The 26,738-nt window shown below is 37.3% G+C and overlaps 1 protein-coding gene across 1 annotated transcript in view; it reads left to right on the top strand.

The window, feature by feature from the left end:
* CPE (carboxypeptidase E) overlaps positions 1-26,738 on the top strand; it is a 152,450-nt gene that overhangs the window by 90,263 nt on the left and 35,449 nt on the right. Inside the window, exons 2-5 of the mRNA XM_070474694.1 lie at positions 3,290-3,486; positions 5,139-5,306; positions 15,337-15,454; positions 17,057-17,239. Of these exons, the coding sequence (XP_070330795.1) occupies positions 3,290-3,486; positions 5,139-5,306; positions 15,337-15,454; positions 17,057-17,239 (666 nt within the window). The remainder of the gene's footprint in view (positions 1-3,289; positions 3,487-5,138; positions 5,307-15,336; positions 15,455-17,056; positions 17,240-26,738) is intronic.

Below are 26,738 nucleotides of genomic sequence, written 5' to 3' on the forward strand. Positions count from 1 at the left end.
AGTCCTCTATGATGAAAAGGACATCTTTTTTTTTTTTTTGGTGTTAGTTCTAGAAGGTCTTTTCAGTCATCATAGAACTGTTCAACATGGAAATAGTCAGAATTCCAAAGAATAGCAAGGAGAGATAAGAAAGACTCCCTCAGTGACCAAGAAAATAAATAGAGGAAAACCATAGAATGGGAAAGACTAGAGATCTCTTCAAGCAAATTAGAGATACCAAGGGAATATTTCATGCACAGATGGGCACAATAAAGGATAGAAACTGTATGGACCTAATAGAAGCAGAAGATATTAAGAAAAAGTGGCAAGAATACACCAAAGAGCTATACAAAAAAGATCTTCATGACCCAGATAACCATGATAGTGTGATTACTCACCTAGAGCCAGACATCCTGGAATGCAGCAAGTGGGCCTTAGGAAGCATCACTACAAACAAAGCTACTGGAGGTGATGGAATTCTGGTTGAGCTATTTCAAACCCTCAAAGATGATGCTGCAGAAGTGCTGCACTCAATATGCCAGCAAATTTGGAAAACTCAGCAGTGGCTGAATGACTGAAAAAGGTCAGTTTTCCTTCCAATCTCAAAGAAAGGCAATGCCAAAGAATGTTTAAACTACCATGCAATTGTTCTCTTTTCACACACTAGCAAAGTAATGCTCAATATTCTCCAAGCTAGGTTTCAACAGTACGTGAACTGAGAACTTCTGGATGTTGAAGCTGGATTTAGAAAAGGCAGAGGAACCAAAGATCAAATCGCCAACATTCTTTGGACCATAGACAAAGCAAGAGAGTTCCAGAAAAACATCTACTTCTGCTTTATTGATCACACCAAAGCCCTTAACTGTGTGGATCACAACAAACTGTGGAAATTTCAGAAAGAGATGGGAATGCCAGACCATTTTACCAGCCTCCTGAGGAATTTGTGTGCCAGTCACGAAGCAACAGTTAAAACGGGACATGGAACAACAGACTGGCTCCAAATTGGGAAAGGAATATTTCAAGGCTGTATATTATCATCCTGCTTACTTAACTTGTATGCAGAGTGCATCATGCGAAATGCTGGGCTGGATGAAGCACACCCTGGAATCAAAGATGCTGGGAGAAATATCAATAGCCTCAGATATGCAGGTGACACCAATCTTATGGTAGAAAACAAGAGGAACGAAAGAGCCTCTTGATGAAAATGAAAGAGGAGCATGAAAAAAGCTGGCTTGAAATTCAGCATTCAAAAACAAACATCATGGCATCTGGTCCCATCACTTCATGGCGAATAGGGAAACAATGGAAACAGTGAGAGACTTTATTTTCTTGGGCTCCAAAATCACTGCAGATGGTGACTGCAGCCATGAAATTGAAAGATGCTTGCTCCTTTGAAGAAAAGCTATGACAAACCTAGACAGCGTATTAAAAACAAAGACATTAGTTCCCAACAAAGGTCCGTCTAGTCAAAGCTATGGTTTTCCCAGTAGTCATGTATGGATGTGAGAATTGGACCATAAAGAAAGCTGAGTGCCAAAAAATTGATGCTTTTGAACTGTGGCACTGTAGAAGACTCTTGAGAGTCCCTTGGACTACAAGAAGATCAAACCAGTCAAATGTTAAGGAAATCAGTCCTGAATATTCTTTGAAAGACTGATGCTGAAGCTGAAGCTCCAATACTTTGGCCAATTGATGAGAAGAGCCGACACATTGGAAAAGACCCTGATCCTGGGAAAGATTGAAGACAGGAAGAGAAAAGAGGACAACAGAGGATGAGATGGTTGGATGGCATCATCAACTAGATGGACAGGAGCTTGAGCATGTTCTGAAGTACAAGGAAGCCTGGTGTGCTGCAGATCATGAAGTCACAAAGAGTCAGACACGACAGAGTGGACTGAGCTGAACTGAATGTATAGAATTATTTTTCCTTAGAACTCCTATTCTCTTTTCTGCCTAGAGGAGTCCTTTAGCATTTGTTGTAAAAACTGGTCTGATGATGCTGGATTTTCTTAGCTTTTAGTTGTGTAAAGCTTTTTATATCTCCATCAAATCTGAATGAGATTCTCACTGGGTAGAGTTTTCTTGGTTATATATTCTTCCCTTTCACACTTTTACATATATATGCCATGACACTCCTTTCAGCTTGCATCGTTTCTGCTGAGAAATTAGCTGATGGCCTTATGGGAGTTTCCTTGTGAATTATTTTTCATTTTTCCCTTGTTACTTTTAATATTTTTTCTTTGTCTTTAGTTTTTGTCAAATTGATTAGTATGTGTCTCGGTATGTTTCTCCTTGTGTTTATCCTGCGTGGGATTCTCTGTGCTTACTGGCCTTGGTTGACTGTTTCCTTTTCCATATTAGGGAAGTTTTCAGCTATCATGACTTCAAATATTTTCTCATGTCCCCTCTCTCTCTTCTTCTTCTGGGACCCCTATAATGTGAATGTTGGTGCATTTAATGTTGTCCCAGAGGTCTCTTAAGCTATCTTCATTTCTTTTAATTCTTTTTTCTTTATTCTGTTCTTCAGTGTGATTTCCACCATTCTTTCTTCCAGGTCACTTATCTACTCATTTGTCTCAGTTATTCTGCTATTGATTCCTTCTAGTAAAATTTTCATTTCAGTTATTGTATTGTTCATCTCTGTTTGTTCTTTAGTTCTTCTAGGTCTTTGGTAACCTTTTCTTGCATCTTCTCAGTCTTTGCCTCCATTCTTTTTCTGAGATCCTGGATCATGTTCACTATAATTATTCTGATTTTTTTTTTTTTTTTGGACTTTTGTCTATCTCCACTTCATTTAGTTGTTTTTCTGGGGATTTTATCTTGTTCCTTCATCTAGGACATAGTCCTCTGCATTTTCATTTTGTCTAACTTTCTGTGATTGTTGTTTTAATTTTGCAGTCTCTAGGATTGTAGCTCTTCTTGCTTCTGCTATCTCTCTCTTCATTTTCTTATAAGGGCAGTAGTCCTTCTGGGTTATGACCTCATTTAACCTTAATTACCTCCTTAAGTGTCATAGCTACAGATACAGTTACATTCAAACTTAGGATTTAGATTTATGATTTTGGAGGTCAAAATTCAGTGTACAGTAAGTGGGAAAATGGGAAGAGAGAACTCAAAAGATGGAAGGGAAATGTTAAGTATTTTATGTTTAGATTAGATTTCTTAGACATCAATTGTGGAGGGCAAAGAAATTATAATCTTTGTGTAATAACTTAGTAACTGTATAACTTTTTTTTTACCCGGTATGTTATTTGCCTTCTCTTTGGTATGATAGAAAAAGTCTCTATACTATTTATTTTTGGGCTTTTAGGTGAGCCTGAATTTAAATACATTGGGAATATGCATGGCAATGAAGCTGTTGGACGGGAGCTGCTCATTTTTCTGGCCCAGTACCTGTGCAATGAGTACCAAAAAGGGAATGAGACAATTGTCCAGCTGATCCACAACACCCGAATCCACATCATGCCCTCCCTGAACCCGGATGGCTTTGAAAAGGCAGCATCTCAGGTGGGTCTCATCAGATCACAGCGGAGCAAGAATTTTTTTTTTTAATGAATTTTTTTTAAGGTTTGTATGTATATAATTATAGACAAGGAATATATGCTCACATGAAGCTTACAGAGAGTGAAGGGCTGGGTATAAGTGATATGGTGTTCAATTTCTGGGTAAGAAAAAAGTTTAGAAGGTAAGGAATGGTGGGTGAAGGTTTCTTCCACAGAAATTTCAAATGAGAAATTTTATAAGTCAATATTTAATTGTGTGGTTATTGTTATTAAATGAATCATATTTATTCATTCATGTTTGTCACTAGGTAACTTTCTTTCTAGAAAGCCAGAAGGTTGACAGTTATCTATTCCCATGTATTGAAGAGTGAGGCCATTGCTGTTTCTAAATTAGATGATATCATATTGCTGTCTACTGAAATCAAGAAATAAGGATTTTTGCCTAGATAATGTTTTATGGATGCTTAATCCTTTTCTTATCTATTGATATACATGATCCATAAAGTAGAAAACAAACAAATAAACAAAACAAAACCTTCCTACCATAAATAAAAAAAAACTAGTTTAGTAAATTTTAACTGTTAGAGACACTGGGTAGTAATTACGTTCTCATAATTAAGTTTGCTCCCTTTTTGTTTGGACAGGGATGGAGGACAGTTTATTTGTTGTTTTCTACCGTTTGAAATAATTTTCATGTTTAATGGAAACATATTAAAGTATATATTCAGTATGTTAATCTATAGCTAAGAATTTGTTTTGTACATTAAAAATAAAAGATCCAATTACCGTTTGACCTTGTAAGAAACCCAAACAGTGAATTTCTATAAGTATAGTGTTGATAAAATTTCTAAAGTTATGAAGAGAAAAATTCTAGTATATTCTAGTACCTAGAGAATTAAATTATTGACTATTTTAAAGTGATATTCAGGACTGTCAGGATGGACAAAAAACTATCATTGTTATCTTTTGTCTTATAGATTTTGATTCTTCACTTTCTAAGCTATTGAACTTGCATGACTTTAAGAATATGGACATTATCTCTGTATTAGAGATTTAGTATTAATAGTAAAGCAAAAAATGGAATGTAGCTGAGTATGCTAGAAATTTATTAAGTTCCTGGGTTATATCATTAGTGAAATGAAGTGTTTAGAATTAAGCAGAAAATTTTCAATTTACAAAGTTGAAACAAAAGTTACAGAGCTCACATTTTTTCATTAAGACTATTAGAGAGAGGTAATATGTAAATAATTCACGTTAAACTCATTTTAAATGCTTAACCTTCTTTAGGAATTTATTCTTTCCAATATTTGTGAGTAGATTGCTGTGGTTTTCAGAGACAGTGAGTATTTTGCTTAAACCAAGTAAACAGTATTGTGTGCTAACATATATGCAGTTTGATGTTGAATATCTTGTACATATAATTAACATTTAAAATATTGTTCATTGAGAATGTTTTCAAAATATCCATAACAAATGCTTTAAACCTGATACTTTCATGCGTGTATCAGTTAGATAGTGAAATGCCACTGTAGGAGGATATTGTTGAAATGAATAGTCTTATAAATTATTTTAAAAGCCATTAATGAAGACTTTAAATAGATGATAACATTAACAAAAAAATAATTGATGATTTTCCTCTGATTTTTTTTTTTCTAGCTTGGTGAGCTGAAGGACTGGTTCGTGGGTCGAAGCAATGCCCAGGGAATAGATCTGAACCGGAACTTTCCCGACCTAGACAGAATAGTTTATGTTAATGAGAAAGAAGGTGGTCCAAATAATCATCTGTTGAAAAATCTGAAGAAAATTGTGGATCAAAACACAAAGGTAGAAAACATGTATGGTTTTCTTGGGTTCTGTCCTCCAGCCTAAGGAAATACATCTATTATCTTCATAACAATGAAGGATGCAGAAGTGTCATGAATGCTTGTATGGGATACTTCCCTGTGGCTGTGAAAGTCCAGGCTGGGAGCCTGGGGCCTGGAAACTAGTCCTGCCACTAGAATTGGTCATGAATTTATGGCATTGAATGTAATGGTAGGGGCAGGAGGGAGGAACCCAGTTGTCTAGAAAGTAATTTTGGCCTATTTAAGGGCCCTTTATCAGCACATTTGATTCACTTCTTCTACAGCATTTTACACTGTTGACTTTTTCTTCTTTTCCAGAACTTTCTCCTGCTTTGCACAACTCTACTGTCTTCTACCTCTTCTAGTACCTTTTAAATCACTTCTGAGTTTCTTTCCCTGCTTCTTCTGCCTTGGCTTAAACACTGGCCATTAGGGTCCCATCTGCTATTGTTATTTCTTTCCCTAGGTTTTCATCCTCTTCTGTACCTTTCGTGTGTTGTTGATTACACAGATTCTCCCAGATCTCTTTACTTACTCACTCAGTCCCTTTATCTGGTGACATCTAGGGCCTCAAACTTAGCATAGTCAGAAATAAATATTTCCCTAAGAAAACACTATCCTCTCATTTACTTGATCATCAAAACCTTGAATTTTCTGTCTGTCACCACTCCCCACACAATGTTACCAGATCTTGGTGACACTCTCAGCCTCTCTCTTCTCTGAAAACTCAGGCCCTATGGTCTTCTGTTCTGATGAGGAAAGTAGCCCCATCCTTGCTTTGGGTTCAGCCTTCCCCAACTCCTTTCAGTCTTCTCAAATTCCTCCGGAGTGATCTTCATACAGAAAAAAAAAAAAAATGCTTAAAATGAATTGCTTAAAAACTCTAAATTTGTCAGGTCTCCATTGCTCCAAAGAACAAAGTAAAAACTCAAAATGTGAGACCACTGTGACGGTTTAGTGTGAAGATTCTGGAGGCAGCCACCTTGGTTCAAATGTTGGTTCTGTCCTTGCTGTATGAGTTTTGCAAAGTTATTTAACCACTGTGTGCTTCCTTGTCTTCATCTGAAGTATGGAGATGATTATAGTATCTATTGCATAGAGTGGTTATGAGGATTGAGTGAGTTAGTATATTTGAAGTGCTTGATGTCAGGATCTAGAATTCTCACTCCTGTGTCAGCGTTGTTTCTCAGTGCTTTATTATGGCCCATAGGGTCGAATGGACACACACACACACCCACTAAACATTGAGTCTTAAGCTTATACTGTTTGAACACTGTTTTTAGTTCCATGGAGAGGAAGTGAGCCCATTATGGAGGAATGGCGAGGACTGCTTGTGGCAGCCCCTACTGCCTCTTGTGTCTTTCCTGGCAATTCCACTCTTACTTATCAACTCCTAGTACCTTTCTAACTGAGTGATTGGAAGGGACAGTGTCTCCATTTTATTATAGCTCCAGGACCATTCAAATTTCCCTTGGCCCCTAGTAGCTGCCAGCTCAGCCACTCCTTAATCTGGCTTTGATATGCCATGTACTCCTTAAGTGTACCATCTTCTAATAACTTTATGTCTTCATACGTGTGCTTTTTCCAGCTGTTCACAGTGCTTTTCACTTTCCTTCCATGTCACCTCCTCTGTGAAGCCTTTCTCTGCTCTTCCAGACATTCTGTTAAGCCTGCTTTTATGTTCTTTATATATACTTCCAGCCTGGTGCTTATAGTTACATAGAACTTTATATATGTTATATTATTATGTCTTTATATAGCTGTTTTTCTTTTTAATTTTAGATTTCAGTCCCTTGAATACAGGAATTAGAATTCTTATTTGAATCTAACACATAGTAGGCTTGAAGCCTATTATGAATGAGTTCAATCAAGCCTGGCAAGCATATTACAACATCTGAAAACCAGCTGCTGGAGTTCCAGACATGCACTCAGCACATGGCTGGGACACTGTTAATTCCAGGAGAGAGGGAGTCTCAGATTATTGGTCTAAAATTCTTAAAAATTTTCCTGTCTATATTTAGAATTCATCCCAGAAATCTGGGCTGAGTCTATAAATGGGGATCAGTCTGTGAAAGGGCTGCCTGGGGTCAAGATTTTGGCAGAACTTGATAAATGGGTGACTTAAACACTGTTGCTTTTGAGTCGCAAATCTTCATTTTTTCTGCTCCTAAACCACCTTTTCAGGGAGAAGAGAGGACTGGAAAAGAAAAGGGCAGGGGTAATCAGAATGGAAAAGAGGATAGTCCTGTGTGCTGTGGCATAAGACAGAAATGAACAATTGTTCTGAAAGCTTAGTGTGGCTATCTTCCCAGATTTTCCCCATTGCCCATACTGTCTGTTACAACAAAAAAATGAGAGCATCTCCTTCTGTGAGAGCACCAAAATCACAACTAGCTGTTGAATGGCCATCAATAGGAGGACACTGGAACCCACCACAAAAAAGATACTCCACATCTAAAGACAAAGAAGAAATCACAGAGAAATATGATAGGAGGGGTGCAATCATAATAAAATAAAATTCCATACCTGCTGGTAGGTGACCTGCAAACTGGAGAACAATAATACCAAAGAAGTTCTCTCACTGTTGTGAAGATTCTGAACCCTACCTCAGACTTCCCTGCCTGGGCATCCAACAAAGGGACTGGGAATTCCCAGGGAACTTGACCTTGCGGGCCAGTAGGATTTGACTATAGGACTTCCACAAGACTGGGGGAAACAGAGACTACAGTCTTGGAGGGCACAAATAAAAATCTTATGCACACCAAGACCTAGAGGAAAGCAACAGTGACCCCACAGAAGATGGAACCAAAATGAAGGGTTTCCTGTTAAAGTGTGGGTCAGCAGGGCTCACCACAGGGACTGGGACACAGGCAGCAGTAGTCTGGGAAGGTGCTCTTTGATGAAAGCCCTCTTGGAGGTCACCATTAACTCTACCATGGAGCCCATGGACAGGGCTGGGTCTCTCAGGCCAAACCACTACCAGGGAGGGAGTGCAACCCCACCCATCAGCAGATAATTGGATTAAAGCTTTACTGAGCAAGGCCCTGCCCACCAGAGCAAGACCCAGTTTTTCCCACTGCCAGTCCCTCCCATCAGGAAGCTTACACAAGCCTCTTAGCCTCCTCCATCAGAGGGCAGACAGAAGAAGCAAGAAGAACTGCAGTCCCATAGCAGCTGAAACAAAAACCACATTACAAAAAGCTAGTCATGATGAAAAAGCAGAAAGTTTTGTCCCAGGTGAAGGGACAAGATAAAACCCCAGAGAAACAACTAAATGAACTGGGGACAGGTAACCTTTCAGAAAAAATAATTCAGAGTTATGATAGTGAAGATGATCTAGGATCTTGGGGAAAGAATGGAGAAGATGTGAAGGAATCAATAGCAGAATAACTGAGGCAGAAGGATAAATGACCTGCAGGACAGAATGGTGGGAATCACTGCCACAGAACAGAATATAGAAAACAGAATGAAAATAAATAAAGACAACCTGAGAGACCTCTGGGACAATATTAAATGCATCAACATTTGCATTATAGAAGTCCCAGAAGGAGAAGAGAGAGAAAAAGGTCCTGAGAAAATATTTGAAGACAAAATAACTGAAAACTTCCCTACCATAGGAAAGGGACTAGTTAACTAAGTCCAGGAAACACAGAGAGTCCCAGGCAGGATAAACCCATGGAGAAACACATCAAGGCACATAGTGTTCAAATTGACAAAAATTAAAGACAAAGATAAAATATTGAAAGCAACAAGGGAAAAACAACAAATAACATAAAGGAACTCCTATCAGGCTGATTTCTCAACAGAACTCTACAAGCCAGAGGGAATGGCATGATACATTTAAAGTGATGAAAGGGAAGAACCTACAACCAAGAATACTCTAAGCAAAACTCTCCTTCAGAGTTGATGGAGAAATCAAAATCTTTCCGGACAAGCAAAGGTTAAGAGAGCTCAGCACCACAAGACCAGCTTGAAAACAAATGCCAAAGGAAATTCTCCAGTCAGGAAACACAAGAAAAGGAAAAGACCTACAGAAAATAAACCCCCCAAAATTAAGAAAATGGTATCCTGCATATCAATAATTACTTTAAATGTAAATGGATTAAACACACCAACCAAAAAACATAGATTGATTGGGTGGATGAAAACATGTGCATGTATGCACTTCCACCTACTACATCACTTTATTTGACCCCCCAAATTGTATGTAATTATTTTACATTGTTAAGTGAATCATATAACTATTATGGCTTGCAATTGTAATCATCTTTTACTTCTTGTCTATTGCTTATGAAAACTGATAAACATCTTTTACTATTGTAGAAAATCTATACTATTGTATAGAAAAAAAGAAACTAAGCAACGAGAAAAAGAATTCATGTTACCAACCATTGAACAATCATGAAATAAACTCATGTTGACAGGATATTAAATTAACAGTTTTAGTGAAAATGCTGTCATTTTCAGCCAGCACTGCATCCTCTTCCCCAATGGAACCTATATAATATTTCTATAAGATTTATATTAGATATTTTCATATATCTAGATTAAGCAATACTTTAAAAAAGATGCTTGTTCATGACACTTTAAAAAAAATTAGAGCTTTTATTTTAAAAAGTCTCAATGCGAATACCTTTCTTGGGTATTATAAAGGTAATAAAAAGAGAAATATATAAAAATTAAGTTTTGAACTCTTTTCTGGAACAGAAGCAAGATTTGTTTATATTTTACTAAATCTTCAGTAAATCTGCTTAAATCATCGATGATATTGCCCATGTCTGCCTCATCTCCTTTTTCCATCTTTGTCAATTAGGCTTAGACAGTGTTTTGACATGGCCCAGTACAAGATACATAGTAGGCATTTCATTCATGTAATTACACATCACCCCTTTCTCACTTCCCTCTTCTTAGCCTTTTAGTGCTATGTAGGTATGTTCAGTTCCCTTCAGTCACTCAGTCGTGTCCAACTCTTTGCAACCTCATGGCATGAAGCATGCCAGCCTCCCTGTCCGTCACCAACTACCAGAGTTTACTCAAACTCATGTCCACTGAGTCAGTGATGCCATCCAACCATCTCATCCACTGTCGTCCCCTTCTCCTACTGCCTTCAATCTTTCCCAGCATCAGGGTCTTTTCAGATGAGTCAGCTCTTCCCATCAGATGGCCAAATTATTGGAGTTTCAGCTTCAACATCAGTCCTTCCAATGAACATTCAGGACTGATTTCCTTTAGGATGGACTGGTTGGATCTCCTTGCAGTCCAAGGGACTCTCAAGAGTCTTCTCCAACACCACAGTTTAAAAGCATCAGTTCTTTGGTGCTCAGCTTTCTTTATAGTCAAACTCTCACATCCCTACATGACTACTGGAAAAACCATAGCCTTGACCAGACAGATCTTTGTTGGCAAAGTAATGTCTCTGCTTTTTAATATGCTGTCTGGGTCAGTCATAATTTTCCTTCCAAGGAGTAAGTGTGTTTTAATTTCATGGCTGTGGTCAACATCTGCAGTGATTTTGGAGCCCCCCAAAATAAAGTCTGCCACTGTTTCCACTGTTTCCCCAACTATTTGCCATGAAGTTATGGGACCGCATGCCATGATCTTTGTTTTCTGAATGTTAAGCTTTAAGCCAACTTTTTCACTTTCCTCTTTCACTTTCATCAAGAAGCGCTTTAGTTCCTCTTCCCTTTCTGCCGTAAGGGTGGTGTCATCTGCATATCTGAGGTTATTGATATTTCTCCCTGCAATCTTGATTCCAGTTTGTGCTTCATCCAGCCCAGCGTTTCTCATGATGTACTCTGCATATAAGTTAAACAAGCAGGGTGACAATATATAGCCTTGGCATACTCCTTTTTCCTATTTGGAACCAGTCTGTTGTTCCATGTCCAGTTCTAACTGTTGCTTCCTGACTTACATACAGATTTTTCAGGGGGCAGGTCAGGTGGTCTGGTATTCCCATCTCCTTCAGAATTTTCCACAGTTTATTGTGATCCACACAGTCACAGGCTTTGGCATAGTCAATAAAGCAGAAATGGATGCTTTTCTGGAACTCTCGCTTTTTTGATGATCCAGTGGATGTTGCTAATTTGATCTCTGGTTCCTCTGCCTTTTCTAAAACCAGGTTGAACATCTGGAAGTTCACAGTTCATGTACTGTTGAAGCCTGGCTTGGAGAATTTTGAGCATTACTTTACTAACATGTGAGATGAGTTCAATTTTGTGATAGTTTGAGCATTCTTTCAGATTGCCTTTCTTAGGGATTGGACTGAAAACTGACCTTTTCCAGTCCTGTGGCCATTGCTGGGCTTTCCAAATTTGCTGGCATATTGAGTGCAGCACTTTCACAGCATCATCTTTTAGGATTTGAAATAGCTCAAATGTAGGTATGTAGGTACTGTGTTTATATATATCTATAGATAAAAAGCCTCTTGATGAAAGTGAAAGAGGAGAATGAAAAAGTTGACTTAAAGCTTATCACCCAGAAAACTAAGATCATGGCATCTGGCCCCATCACCTCATGGGAAATAGATGGGGAGACAGTAGAAACAGTGTCAGAATTTATTTTTTTTGGGGGGGCTCCAAAATCACTGCAGATGGTGGCTGCAGCCATGAAATTAAAAGATGCTTACTCCTTGGAAGGAAAGTTATGACCAACCTAGATAGCATATTAAAAAGCAGAGACATTACTTTGCCAACAACAAAGGTCCATCTGGTCAAGGCTATGGTTTTTCCAGTGGTCATGTATGGATGTGAGAGTTGGACTGTGAAGAAAGCTCAGCGCCAAAAATTGATGCTTTTGAACAGTGGTGTTGGAGAAGACTCTTGAGAGTCCCTTGGACTGCAAGGAGATCCAACCAGTCCATCCTGAAGGAGATCAGTCCTGGGTGTTCATTGGAAGGACTGATGCTGAAGCTGAAACTCCAATACTTTGGCCACCTCATGTGAAGAGCTGACTCATTGGAAAAGACCCTGGTGCTGGGAGGGATTGGGGGCAGGAGGAGAAGGGGACGACCGAGGATGAAATGGCTGGATGGCTTCACCGACTCAATGGGCATGGGTTTGGGTAAACTCCGGGAGCTGGTGATGGACAGGGAGGCCTGGTGTGCTGCGATTCATGGGGTCACAAAGAGTCGGACATGACTGAGCGACTGAACTGAACTGAACTGATCGATATGGTTAGGTATAGATATAGACACATGCCTATAGATAAAATTAATGTATAACATTATTTAATTTGAAGCATACAACATATTGATTTGATATTTGTATATATTGTGAGATGATTGGATAATAAGTCTAGTTAATATGTATCACCATACATAGTTACACTTTTTTTTTTATTGTTTGTGATGAGAACTTTTAAGATATTTTCTCTTAGCAACTTTCAAGTATACAATACAGTATTATTAAGTATAGTCTCCATGCTATACATTACATGCCCATGATTTATTTTATAATCCAAAGTTTGTAATTTGCCTCTGGCAACCATCAATCTGTTCTCTGAATCATTAGAAAGTGAAAGTTGCTTAGCCGTTTCTGACTCTTTGTGACCCCATGGACTATACAGTCCATGGCATTATCCAGGCCAGAATACTGGAGTGGGTAGACTTTCCCTTCCCCAGGGATCGAATCCAGATCTCTTGCATTGCAGGCAGATTCTTTACCAGCTGAGCCACAAAAGAAACCCAAGAATACTGCAGTGGGTAGCCTATCCCTTCTCCAGCAGATCTCCCCTATCCAGGAACTGAACCAGGATCTCCTGCATTGCAAGCGGATTCTTTGCCAACTGAGCTACGAGGAAAGATGTATCATTAGAGTGGTTTTACAATCTATAGAGTTGTAGGAATGAAAAGTAAAAAGGCAGATTCCTTATTTACAATAGGCAAGATATGGAAGCAACAGATGACTAGATAAAGAAGCACACACACATGCACACACAATGGAAAACTACTGAGCCATAAAAAAGTGTAAAATGTTGCCATTTGCAACAACATGGATGGATATGGAGGGTATTAAGTGGACTAAGTCAGACAGAGATAGATAAATACTGTATGGGATCACCTATATGTGAAATCTAAAATATAAAACAGACTAGTGAATATAACAAAAAAGAAGCAGACTCACAGATATAGAGAACTAGTGGTTACCAGCGGGGAGGGGGAAGGGGAAGAGCTAGATAGGGATAGGGGATTAAGATGTTCAAACTACCATGAATAAAATAAATAAGCTGCAAGGATATATTGTACAGCACAGGGAACATAGCCAGTATTTTATAATAAAATTATATTATAAATGGAATATAACCTCTAAAAATTGAAAATCACTATGCTGTATACCTGAAACTCATATAATATTGTACATCAACTATATGCCAATTAAAAAATTCAGATTCCTGTGAATGCTGAATCAGGAAGTCTGGAGTGTATATGCTATGGGGTTGAGTGATGGAAAGGAATATACATTTTTACCAAGTCCTCCAGATGCTGTCTTTGCTCTTCTGAACCTCTCTGAACACAGGGTCTCTTATGTTCCCTGGCGTTCTTCCTGCTGAATCATTTCTCATCTGCTCTCGAGGTCTTCAGTCTGGTTGTGTCCACCATTATCTGGGCTCAGTATATGGGCCTTGGCTTGGATTGCATCCAAGCAATGGTTGTATCAAATAATTATATTAAATACTTGTCTTTAGTGGCTAGAGTTGTGAAGAATATAGAATAAACATGGCTTTGATATATTTTAAGAGCCAAGTTATGTAATTATAGAGCATAATATTTGAACATTTATAGTCTCTCAATGAAAGTTCAAAAAGTAGGTTATATTTGGCTCTGGATTCTGTTAAGGACTGGCCTAACCAGCCCCATTTAGGGGTGCTCCAAAGCCGCCTCTATGGATTAGTTAAATATGTGATTACAGTACTGAGGATATTTCAGCAGTTAGTCAGTCTAAAAGACTCTATTAATAGTCATAGAGAAATTAAGTTTAATTGATAAAATTGTGGAGTTTGTTTTTGATCATTTAGTAACATGAACAGTATATGCAATATGTGTAAGAAAGTCTCTGTATAGGAACTAACAGTAGGCAAAAATCTAATAGTCACACACTACTTTGTGTACTCAGGACTGTATTATTTTTTATTTTTCTCTTTTTAAAAAGCAGGTTTATTAACATATGATTTACATAACATAGAACTCACCCATGTGAAATATACTATCCAGTGTTTTTTAGATATTCTGTCCCTAAGAACAATATGAACCACATCTGGGGGGGGGGAATTCAAATCAAAAAGGTACTTGGGAGTTTGAGAATCTTCCCAATTGTTATTAAAAACACATCACATAAAAATATCAAGGTTTTATCTCAGATTAATTCTTTGGTATAGATTTCTTTCCTCCTTTGTTTTGCTTCCAAGGTAAGAGGGGCTGTGAATATTTCAAAAGACCACATGAATTCCTAAAACTTTTGCTGTTGTTTTAAAATTTTTGATGATCATCCCAAAGTACATTATTTGGTGGTGAAATCTGATAAAGACTCAATTTAATTTTTTTATAGGAAAGCTGTTGATGTGGTTGAAGGGAATTGGAGAAATAGTAAGCAAAACTTGGACAGAAAATCTAGCACATTTCTTGAGTTGAACCACCATAGAGAAGAACCTTGTTCAGCTCAGATATTTTCTTTTCTCCTTATCTTATCGTTAGTTATTATTAACAAGTTCAGATGGAGATGTACCCAAATTTGTAAATGATTTGTATGCTGTTTTTCAAGTTACAAAGAAAGAAAACTGGCAGCTTTTAAATAGAACTTTTAAGGAAATAGAAATATTTTTTATTAAAAGTCTGAGAAAGATAGAGATGAGGAATGCTCCTGTTTTCTTTCTTCTATGAAAACAATCACACACTGCTTGGAATATGACCAGATTTCAATTATTATTGTTCTTACCTTTTATATGTCTTTTCTGTCAAGTGACCCACCAAAGACTGTCGCATTTAGAATACTTTCAATCTCTAATCTTTAATACAGCTTGCTCCTGAGACGAAGGCTGTCATTCATTGGATTATGGATATTCCTTTTGTGCTCTCAGCCAATCTTCATGGAGGAGACCTTGTGGCCAATTATCCATATGATGAGACACGGAGCGGTAGGTGTTCTTTCTGTTTCTTTAATTGATTCAAGTTTTACAATTACTTTACAAGGGTTTATTGAATGATTTCTGTAATATTCTTTTAAGGAACTGGTTTTTCAGTGATTTTGTCTATAGAAATACATCTGTTTAACTGGAATATCCCCTCTTTCATGCGGCATTGGCATATACCTGGCAAAAAAAGACTGTAATTTAAAAAAAAAAATTAAGTGAAGAGAAGCATAATCACTTCGGTAAGAGAAAGGGGAAAAAAAAAAAAACAGAAGTCATGAACTTGGGTAACTCTTGGATTCCAGTAAATGGAGGAATAATAGATCTATGTTGTTTTATGTACAAGACAGCTTAAAACTGAAGGCAAACTTTTAGAACTCCATCAGAGGCCCATGAATATCTCTTCATGTGTTTTATTATGCATTCACACTTCTACATTTTGGAACTGTTTCTTGGCGGTGTCAGGGAGAAGAAGTGATGCTTTGATTTTCTTTAACTAGTTTTAGCTAATCTTCAGCCACAGCAAACTTTAGCCAGATAGATATTCTCAGCTTAATTTTTGTTGTTCCAAGAAATTACCTGCTTTGAATCAATTTTCAGGAGACTTTGAAGAGTTAGGTCTTTGTAATACAGGATATTGTTGTTGTTCAGCCTCTAAGTCATGTCTTATGCTTTGCGACCCTGTGGACTGCAGCATGCCAGTCTTCCCTGTCCTTCACTGTCTCCCAGAGTTTGCTCAAATTCACATCCACCGAGTTGGTGATGCCATTCAACCATCTCATCCTCTGTCATCCCCTACTCCTCCTGCCCTCAGTCTTTCTCAGCATCAGAGTCTTTTCTAGTAAGTCAGCTCTTCATATCAGGTGGCCAAAGTATTGAAGCTTCAGCTTCAACGTCAGTCCTTCCAATGAATATTTAGTGTTCATTTCCTTTAAGATTGACTGGGTTGACCTCCTTGCTGTCCAAGGAACTCTCAAGAGTCTTCTCCAGCACCACAATTTGAAAGCACCAACACAGGATAGTTGTATATATTGGAAACTTTGAATTTTGAAGATTCTTTGGTGAAACATCCTTAAAATTTAGAGACTTTATGGTTTGTCAATAGCTGGGAGGTTTAAAGGACTTATATATTTGATAATAAAGAATAAGAATATTCTGTGCCAAAATATATATTATTTATTTCAGTGGTAGGAGATTTTTAAAAACTGTAAATTCAGATACTATGTGTGACACTATGTGTGACAGTGGTTCACGGTGCCTATTGGATTTGTACAGGTGCAATTTATAAATTAAAAATTTTAACATGGAAATCTCCTTACTGTCTTCCCAAGTCCAATTTACTATGTGCTTGTCACCTTTTCTTGTGAAGCTTTCCATTCATTAGGAGAATGTACATTCTACTCAATTTCTACTTTGTGGTATCGGGAGTGGACCTTATAAAACCTGAAAGAAAACTAAGTGTTATTGTTGAGAACTTAAGCCTTCACTCCTTTCCCATAGTGATGAGCTAAAAATGCATCAGTAGGAGATCAACACTAAGTCCATCTTCAGGAAACATGCAGTGCTGCTTTGTGTCGGTTTCTTTAGTGTTGTGGCTTTATTTTCCAGGCAGTGCTCACGAATACAGCTCCTGCCCAGATGACGACATCTTCCAAAGCTTAGCTCGGGCGTACTCATCCTTCAACCCCCCGATGTCGGACCCAGATCGGCCCCCATGTCGCAAGAATGATGACGACAGCAGCTTTGTAGAAGGAACGACCAATGGTGCTGCATGGTACAGCGTGCCTGGAGGTGAGTTTCCCTTTCACTCTTCATGTGAGTAGTGGCTTTAAAAAAATAACTACCGTTTATATTTAGCTTTTGAACTGTGGTATGAGAGAAGACTTGAGAGTCTCTTGGATTGCAAGGAGATCCAATCAGTCAACCCTAATGGCAATCAGTCCTGCATACTTATTAGAAAGACTGATGCTGAAGCTGAGATTCCAATACTCTGGCAACGTGATGAGAAAAACCGGCTCACTGGAAAAGACCCTGATGCTGGGAAAGATTGAAGGCAGGAGGAGAAGGGGACGACAGAAGATGGGATGGTTGGATGGCATCACCGACTCAATGGACATGAGTTTGAGATGTAGAAGAGACATAGGAGAGGAACTGAAGATATCCACTGGGAAAATACAAATTGAACACTGTTAATTACCCTAGTTTTCAAATTCTGGCCTTAGGGAACAAGATACCATCATGATTATATGTGAGTCATGCTTTGACATAGGTAAATGTATATTTTAGAGGGCTGGCTTTGGCCTTTAGCATATCTTGGTTCACATACCTTTTGTTTTTACTTAATAAGTTCCACTTCATATGGGATGTTTATTCATTACTTCAGTAAGTACTATTATCAGTTCAGGAAGCTCTACACATTTTATTGAGTCTGGAAATGGAAAAACCCACCTCAGCACAGCTGGAGGAAGCATTTCTAGATATCAAGGCAGCTCTTACAGCTCTCTGTTCGAGTATGAACTTTGAAGAACTCTTATTTTTCTGGCTACCTGGATCATTCACATTTGTGTAATATCACCTCTACCAAGGATAAAGAGTGAAATGTAAAGATACTGTTTTTTTCCTCTGCCTAAGAACAATTTTCTGTGGCCCACCTGAAAAGGAAAGTGAAAAGAGAATTAGGACAGTAGCAGTAGTGGCTAATTATAGGACTTAGTTTGTTTAATAAGATTTTGTTGTTGTTGTTGTTGAATTATGCCTTGATAAATATATTCTTTCAGATATTTTTCTTTCTGATATATGTTTAACTTGTTTTATTTAAAACTGAGATAGTTGATGTACAATATTATGTAAGTTACAGGTGTACAACATAGTGATTCAGAATTTTTAAAGGTTGTACTCAATTTCTTTGTTCTCAGTTGCTCAGTCACGTCTGACTCTGTGTGACACCATGAGCTGTAGCCCGCCAGGCTCCTCTATCCATATGATTTGGCAGGGATATTGGAGTGGGTTGCCATATAAAATATTGGCTATCATCCCTATGCTATATAAATATATCCTTGTAGCTTATTTATTTTATATGTAATAATTTGTATCTCTTAATCTTCTACCCCTATCTTTCCCCTCCCCTCCTTGCTCTTCCCACTGGTAACCACTAGTTAGTTCTCTATATCTGTGAATCTGTTTTTTTTTTTTCCCCTTGTTGTTGTTATATTCACTGCTTTATTTTTTAGATCTGTGTGTAAGGGATATACAGTATTTCTTTCTCTGTATGACTTATTTCACTAGGCATAATACCCTCCAAGTCCATTCATGTTGCAAATGGCAAAATTTCATTATTTTTTATGGCTGAGTAGTTAGTGGATGTGATGGAATTCCAGTTGAGCTATTTCAAATCCTGAAAGATGATGCTGTGAAAGTGCTGCACTGAATATGCCAGAAAATTTGGAAAACTCAGCAGTGGCCACAGGACTGGAGAATGTCAGTTTTCATTCCAATCCCTAAGAAAGGCAATCCCAAAGAATGCTCAAACTACCACACAATTTCATTCATCTCACATGCTAGTAAAATAATGCTCAAAATTCTCAAGCCAGGCTTCAGCAATACATAAACTGAGAACTTCCAGATGTTCAAGCTGGTTTTAGAAAAGGCAGAGGAACCAGAGATCAAATTGCCAATATCCACTGGATCATCAAAAAAGCAAGAGAGTTCCAGAAAAACATCTATTTCTACTTTATTGACTATGCCAAAGCCTTCGACTGTGTGGATCACAATAAACTGTGGAAAATTCTGAAAAAGATAGGAATACCAGACCACCTGACCTGCCTCTTGAGAAACCTGTATGCAGGTCAGGAAGCAACAGTTAGAACTGGACATGGAACAACAGACTGGTTCCAAATAGGAAAAGGAGTACGCCAAGGCTATATATTGTCACCCTGCTTATTTAACTTATATGCAGAGTACATCATGAGAAACACTGGGCTGGAGGAAGCACAATCTGGAATCAAGATTGCCAGGAGAAATATCAATAACCTCAGATATGCAGATGACAACACCCTTATGGCAGACAGTGAAGAGAAACTGAAAAGCCTCTTGATGAAAGTGAAAGAGGAGAGTGAAAAAGTTGGCTTAAAGCTTAACATTCAGAAAACTAAGATCATGGCATCTGGCCCCATCACCTCATGGGAAATAGATGGGGAGACAGTGGAAACAGGGTCAGACTTTGTTTTTTTGGGCTCCAAAATCACTGCAGAGGGTGACTGCAGCCATGAAATTAAAAGATGCTTACTCCTTGGAAGGAAAGTTATGACAAACCTAGACAGCATATTAAAAAGCAGAGACATTACTTTGCCAACAAAGGTCCATCTGGTCAAGGCTATGGTTTTTCCAGTGGTCATGTATGGATGTGAGAGTTGGACTTTGAAGAAAACTGAGCACCAAAAAATTGATGCTTTTGAACTGTGGTGTTGGAGAAGACTCTTGAGAGTTCCTTGGACTGCAAGGAGATCAAACCAGTCCATCCTGAAGGAGATCAGTCCTGGGTGTTCATTGGAAGGACTGATGCTGAAGCTGAAATTCCAATACTTTGGCCACCTCATGTGAAGAGCTGACTCATTGGAAAAGACCCTGATGCTGGGAGGGATTGGGGGCAGGAGGAGAAGGGGATGACAGAGGATGAGATGGCTGATGGCATCACCAGCTCAATGGGCATGAGTTTGAGTAAACTCCGGGAGTTTGTGATGGACAGGGAGATCTGGTGTGCTGCGATTCATGGGGTAGCAAAGAATCGGACACGACTGAGCGACTGAACTGAACTGAACTGAACTGAGTGTTCCCTTGTGTGTATATACCACATCTTCATCCACTCATCTGTTGATGGATACTTAGGTTGTTTTCATATTCTGTCAAGTGTAAATAATGCTACTTGAATGTTGGGGTGTATGTATATTTTTGAATTACTGTTTTTGTCTCTTTTTGGATGTATGTCGGGCTATATGGTATTTCTATTCTTAGTTTGTTCAGAAAGCTTCATACTGTTTTCTGTAGTATCTGCACCAATTTGCATTTCCTACAACAGTGTTCAGGGGTTCTTCTTTGCATTCTTGTCAACTGATGTTATTTGTATTCTTTTTGAATATAGTCATTTTGACAGGTGTGAGGTGATATCTCATTGTGGTTTTCATTTGCATTTCTCTGATGACTAACGATGTTGAACATCTTTTCATGTGCCTGTAGGCCATCTGTGTGTCTTTGGAAAAATGTCTATTCAGATCTTTTGCCCATTAAATAATAATCAAGTTTTTTTTTTTTTTAATTTATTTTGAGTTGTATGAGTCCCTTACTTTTTTTGGATATTAGCTCCTTATCCAATATATGATTTGGAAATACTTTCTCTCATTCCTTAAATTGCCTTTCCATTTTGTTGACTGTATCTTTTGCTGTGCAGAAGCTTTCAGTTTGATGCAGTCCCACTTATTAATTTTTGCTTTTGCTACTTGTATTAAGTTGGTGTAAACAAAATTGTGGTTTCAGACTATGAATTTTACATTATTATAATTAGGCTCAAATACATGTTTATTAATCAAAATAGGAACCATTACAATCAACACCTTTTTGCCAACAAGAAATGTTTGTTTATTCCTATAACATAAAAATCCATGCTTTGGGATTCAGTGAACTCTAGGAAAGCTTTTTCTGCCTCTTGCTGGTTGTGGAAGCATTTTCTTTGTAAAATGTTATTGAGATTGATAGCTTATGGTGTTTGGTGCCAAGTTTGTGGTCTCTGAAGGAGAACATTTAACTCTGGGACCAACACAGTCTCAGTCACTCAGAGCTTTGTGCAGCAAAATATATATAGTGATAGGACAGAGAAAGCTTCTGACATAGAAGCTTCTGACATCAGAAAGGGGTAGAAAGAGTACCCAGCTCACTAGTTTAAGCAGAGCATTATATACTTTTCAACTGGCTGCTAAGAATAGATAAAAAGAATACCTCAAGGTTGTAAAAGTTCTACCAGGCCCTCTCCCAAGGCATGCATCCTGAGATAACTTCAGTACAAGATTAGCCAGAAGGAATAAGTTCCTGGCAACATATTTCTGGGTGAGATATATTGTTGCTGAGAAACAATTTCCCAGACAAGCTTTGTTACAATTATAATAATTAACATAGAGCCTAAGTAAAGCCTAATGGGGTCTAAGAAAAGCATTTTCCTGAGTAGAATATATGGCTGCTGTATATTCATTAGCTCCATATCTAAAGAAAAGCCAGTTTTCTTGGGCAAGATACACTGTTGCACAAGGCTTAAGGAAAGCGTGAGTGAGAATGTCCACCTTCTCCTTAAAGGGCCCTGGACTTCCTATCAGCCTGCCGAAGTTAACTCTTTCAAGATGCTTGAAGAAGTGGTAGATGGTTGGCAAGATGTCAGATGAATATGGTGGATGAGGCCAAACTTCATAGCCCAATTCATTCAACTTTTGAAGAATTTGTTGTGTGATGTGTAGTTGGGTGTTGTCATACAGAAGAATTTGGCCCTTTCCATTGACCAATGCCAGCTGCAGGCATTGCAGTTTTTGGTGCATCTCATTGATTTGCTGAGCATACTTCTTGGATGTAATGGTTTTGCCAGGATTCAGAAAGCTGTGGTGAATCAGATGACAGCAGACCACTAAACAGTGACCATGATCTTTTTTTGATGCAAGTTTGACTTTAGGAAGTGCTTTGGAGCTTCTTCTTGGTCCAACCACTAAGCTGGTTATTGCCAGTTATTGTGTAAAATCCACTTTTTTTTTTGCACATCACAGTCTGATTGAGAAATGGTTCATTGTTGTTATGTAGAATAAAAGAAGATGACGCTTATAAAATGATTTTTTTAAATTTTCAATTAGCTCACTTATTGAGCTTTTTCACCTTTCAGTTTGCTTCAAATGCCTCATGATTATAGAATGATTGATGTTGAGTCTTTATCAACTTCTCATGTAGTTGTAAGAGGGTCAGTGTTGATGATCTTCTTAGTTGGTCATTGTCAACTTCCAAAGGCCAGCCACTGTGCTCCTCATCTTCAAGGCTCTTGTCTCCATTGCCAAACTTCTTGAACCACTGCTGCATTGTATGTTCATTAGCAGTTCCTGGGCCAAATGCAGTGTTGTTGCAAGTTGTCTCCACTGCTTTATGACTCATTTTGAACTCAAATCAGATGATCACTCAAATTTGCTTTATGTATATCATCACTTCTATAGTCTAAAATAAATATAAAATAAATACCAAGTAATAAGTCATTAGCAAAAAACATAAAGCTAGATGTTGTGCAGTAAAATGATGTATAAAATAATCACATTTATTTAAGAATATATTCCAGTATCAAATGACAAATTTCAACAATACAAAGCCACAAACACTTTTGCACTAATCTATACTTTTGGAGTCATAGCCCCCAAATTTAGTTAATAAGACTGATGTTGGGAGCTTTTTTCTCTGTTTTCTTCTAGGAGCTTTACAGTTCAAAGTCTTGAATTTAATCCTTTAATCCATTTTAAATTCATTTTTGTGTTAGTGTAAGATAAAAGTCCCATTTGATGCTTTTACGGGTATGTATCCAGTTTTCCCAAAACTTTTTATTAAAGAGACTATCTTATTTCCATTGAGCATTCTTGGGTCTGTTGTAAAATATTAGTTGACTGTATATATCAGGGTTTATTTCTGGGCTCACTCTTGATTTTGTTCAGTGATATGTATCTGTTTTTATGCTGATACCAAATTCTTGATTATTATAGTTTGGTAGTATGGTTTGCAATGCAGGTGACCTGGGTTTGATCACTGGGTTGGGAAGATCCCCTGGAGAAGGAAATGGCTACCCACTCCAGTATTCTTGCCTGGAGAATTCCATGGACAGAGGAACCTGGTTGGCTACAGTCCATGGGGTTGCAGAGTTGGACATGACTGAATACTAGCACTTTCCCTTTTCACTTGAAATAAGGAAGTGCTTATTTTTTCTTTGTTCTTTTTTTCAAGATTGTTTTGGCTATCATTGTCTTTTCTGTTTCTATATGCATCTTAAGATTTTTCCCCTAGCTTTGCAAAAAAATGTTATTGGTACTTTGACAGGGATTGTATTTAGTCTATAGATAGCTTTGAGTGCTATGGATATTTTAACAGTATTAAATTTATGAACATGGGATATCTTTCCATTATCATTGTACCTTCTTTCATTTCTTTTATCACTGTCTTATAATTTTCTTTGTTCAGCTCTTTCATCTCCTTGGTTAAATTTGTTCCTTAGTATTTTATTGTTTTTGTTGCTATTATAGGTGAGATTGGTTTCTTTATATGTTTGTTGGGTAGTTTTTTGTTAGCAGATAGAAAGGTAACTGGTTTTTGTGTGTTGATTTGGTATCCTGCAACTTTAATGAATTATTTTATTAGTCCCAATAGTTTTGTGTGTGTGTGTGTGTGTGTGTGTGTGTGTGTGTGTGTGCTTGGTAGTCTCTAGGGTTTTCTATAGATAAGGTCATATCATTACAGACAGAGATAAATTTACTTCTTCCTTTCTAACATGTGTGTCTTTTATTTATTATTCTTGCCTCATTTCTTTGGCCAAGACTTCTAACACTATATTGAATAGGAATGGTGAGAGTAGGCTTCCTTGTCTTGTTTTTGATCTTAGAGGAGGAGCTTTAAATCTTTCAACATTGAGTATAATGATAGTTGTGGAATTGTCATATATGGACTTTATTATGTTAAGGTATGTTCCTTTTCTACCCAACCTGTTGAGAGTTTTTATCATGAAAACATGCTGAATTTTTTCAGGTGATTTTCCTTCATATTTTGAGATGATCATTTAATTTTTATCTTTCATTCTATTAATGCAGTATATTATATTTGTTGATTTGTCTTTGTTGAACCATCCTTGCATCCTAGGGATCAATTTCACTCAATCACGGTGTATGATGTTTTTTATGTGCTGTTGAATTCAGGTTGCTAATTTTTTGTTGAGAATTTTTGCATCTTTATTCATCATGATAATTAGCCTGTAACTTCTTTTTCTGTAGTATCCTTATCTGGCTTTGGAATCAGCATTATGCTGGACTTGTAAAAAATAAAGTTTGAGAGTGTTCCCTTCTCTTCAGTTTTTTGGAAGATTTTGATGAGAATTGGTGTTAATTCTTTAAATGTTTGGTAGAATTCACCAGTGAAACCTTCTGATTCTTGGCTTTTCTTTTTGGAAAGTTTTTGATTACTGATTCAATTTCCCTACTAGTAATTGATTTTTTTTTTTTTTCTGTTTCTTCCTGGTTCAGTCTTGGTAAGTTGTATGTTTCTTGGAATGTATCCATTTCTTCCAGGTTGTCCAGTTTTTGGCTATAATTGTTCACAGTCTTTTATGATCTTTTGCATTTCTATGGTATTAGTTGAAATTTCTCCCCTTTCTTTTATTCTTGGTAAGTCTAACTAACTAAAGCTTTGTCTATTCTATCTTTTCAGAAACCAGCCATGTGTACCCATGGCTGATTCATGTTGATGTGTGGCAAAAAATATCACAATATTGTAAAGTAATTCTTCTCCAATGAAAATAAATTAATTAAAAAATAAATAAAACCATAAGAAAAAAATAAAAAAAAACAGCCCTTAGATTTATCCTTTCTATTGTTTTCCCTGCCTCTATTTCATTTATTTCTGCTTTGATCCTTATTATTCTCATCTTTCTGCAGCTTTGTGCTTGATTTGTTCATTTTCTAGTTTTTTGCAGTATAAGATTAAAGAGTTTATTTTACATATTTCTTTTTTCTTTTTTTTTGAAGCTCTTCTTTATTTTTTATTAGTTGGAGGCTAATTACTTTACAATATTGTAGTGTTTTTTTGTCATACATTGACATGAATCAGCCGTGGATTTACATGTGTTCCCCAACCCGATCCCCCCTCCCACCTCCCTCTCCGCCCGATCCCTCTGGGTCTTCCCAGTGCACCAGGTCTGAGCACTTGTCTCATGCATCCAACCTGGGCTGGTGATCTGTTTCACCCTAGATAATATACATGTTTCGAGGCTGTTCTCTTGAAACATCCCACCCTCGCCTTCTCCCACAGAGTCCAAAACTCTGTTCTATACATCTGTGTCTCTGTTTCTGTTTTGCATATAGGGTTATCGTTACCATCTTTCTAAATTCCATATCTTTTTTTCTTTTAAATGTAGGCATTATCATAATGAGCTTCTTTCTTAGGATTGCTTTTGCTTCATCTCATACGTTTTGGTAGGTTGTGTTACTGTTTTCATCTGTTCAAGATATTTTGGTTTCCCTTTGACTTGTTCAAGAGCATGTTGTTTACTTTTCTACATGTTTGTCAGTTTTCTAGTTTTTGTCTTGTTATGATTTCTAGTTCTGTACCATTGTGGTTGGAAAATGTAGGTGGCATGATTTCAGCCTACTCTAGTCTGCTGAGATTTGTTTTGTAACCTATGATATGATCTATCCTAGAGAATGTTCCATGTGTGCTTGAGAAGAATGTTTATTCTGCAACTGTTGGATGGCTTGTTCTGTATGGCTGTTAGGTTCATATAATATAAAGTATAGTTCAGGCCAGTGTTTCCTTGCTGAGACTGTATGGGTGATCTAGTTATCCATTATTGGAAGTAGGATACTGAAGTCCCCTACTACTATAGTACTGTAGTCATTCCTCTCTTCAGGCCTATTAGTATATATTTAGATATATTTAATATATGCTTAATATATTTAGATACTCCAATGTTGAGTGTTTATGTATTTTTGATAGTGTATCATCCTTTGATGAGTTGATCCCTTTATCAAAATATAATTATATTTGTCTCTTATTACAGGTTTTTACTTAAACTGTATTTTTTTTTTTTTGAGAAAAGTACTGCTACCTCTTCTCTCTTTTGGCTTTCATAAGCACTGAATATCTTTTGTCATCCCTTCACTTTGAGCTTATGTGTGTTCTTAAACCCGAAATGAGTTTCTTGTAGGCACCACATTGTTGGGTCTTATTTTTTAAATCTATTCAACTACTCTATGCCTTTTGATTAAAGAATTTAATCTGTTTACATTTAAAATAATTATTGGCAGGTAAGGCCTTTCCATATTGTTGTTTTCCGTTTTAAGTTACTGTTCCTTTCTTCCTCTCTTGCTCTCTTTCTTTGTGAATTGATGATTTTCTACCATGGTATGCTTTGATTCTTTTCTCTTTACTGTTTTTGAATAGGTTTTTGCTTTATGGTTACCATGTGACTTACATAAAACATCTTATAGTGTAATAGTCCGTTTTAGGCTGTCAACAACTTAACTTT

The sequence above is a fragment of the Odocoileus virginianus genome, chromosome 12, assembly GCF_023699985.2.
Source record: "Odocoileus virginianus isolate 20LAN1187 ecotype Illinois chromosome 12, Ovbor_1.2, whole genome shotgun sequence".
Classification (NCBI taxonomy): Eukaryota; Metazoa; Chordata; class Mammalia; order Artiodactyla; family Cervidae; genus Odocoileus; species Odocoileus virginianus.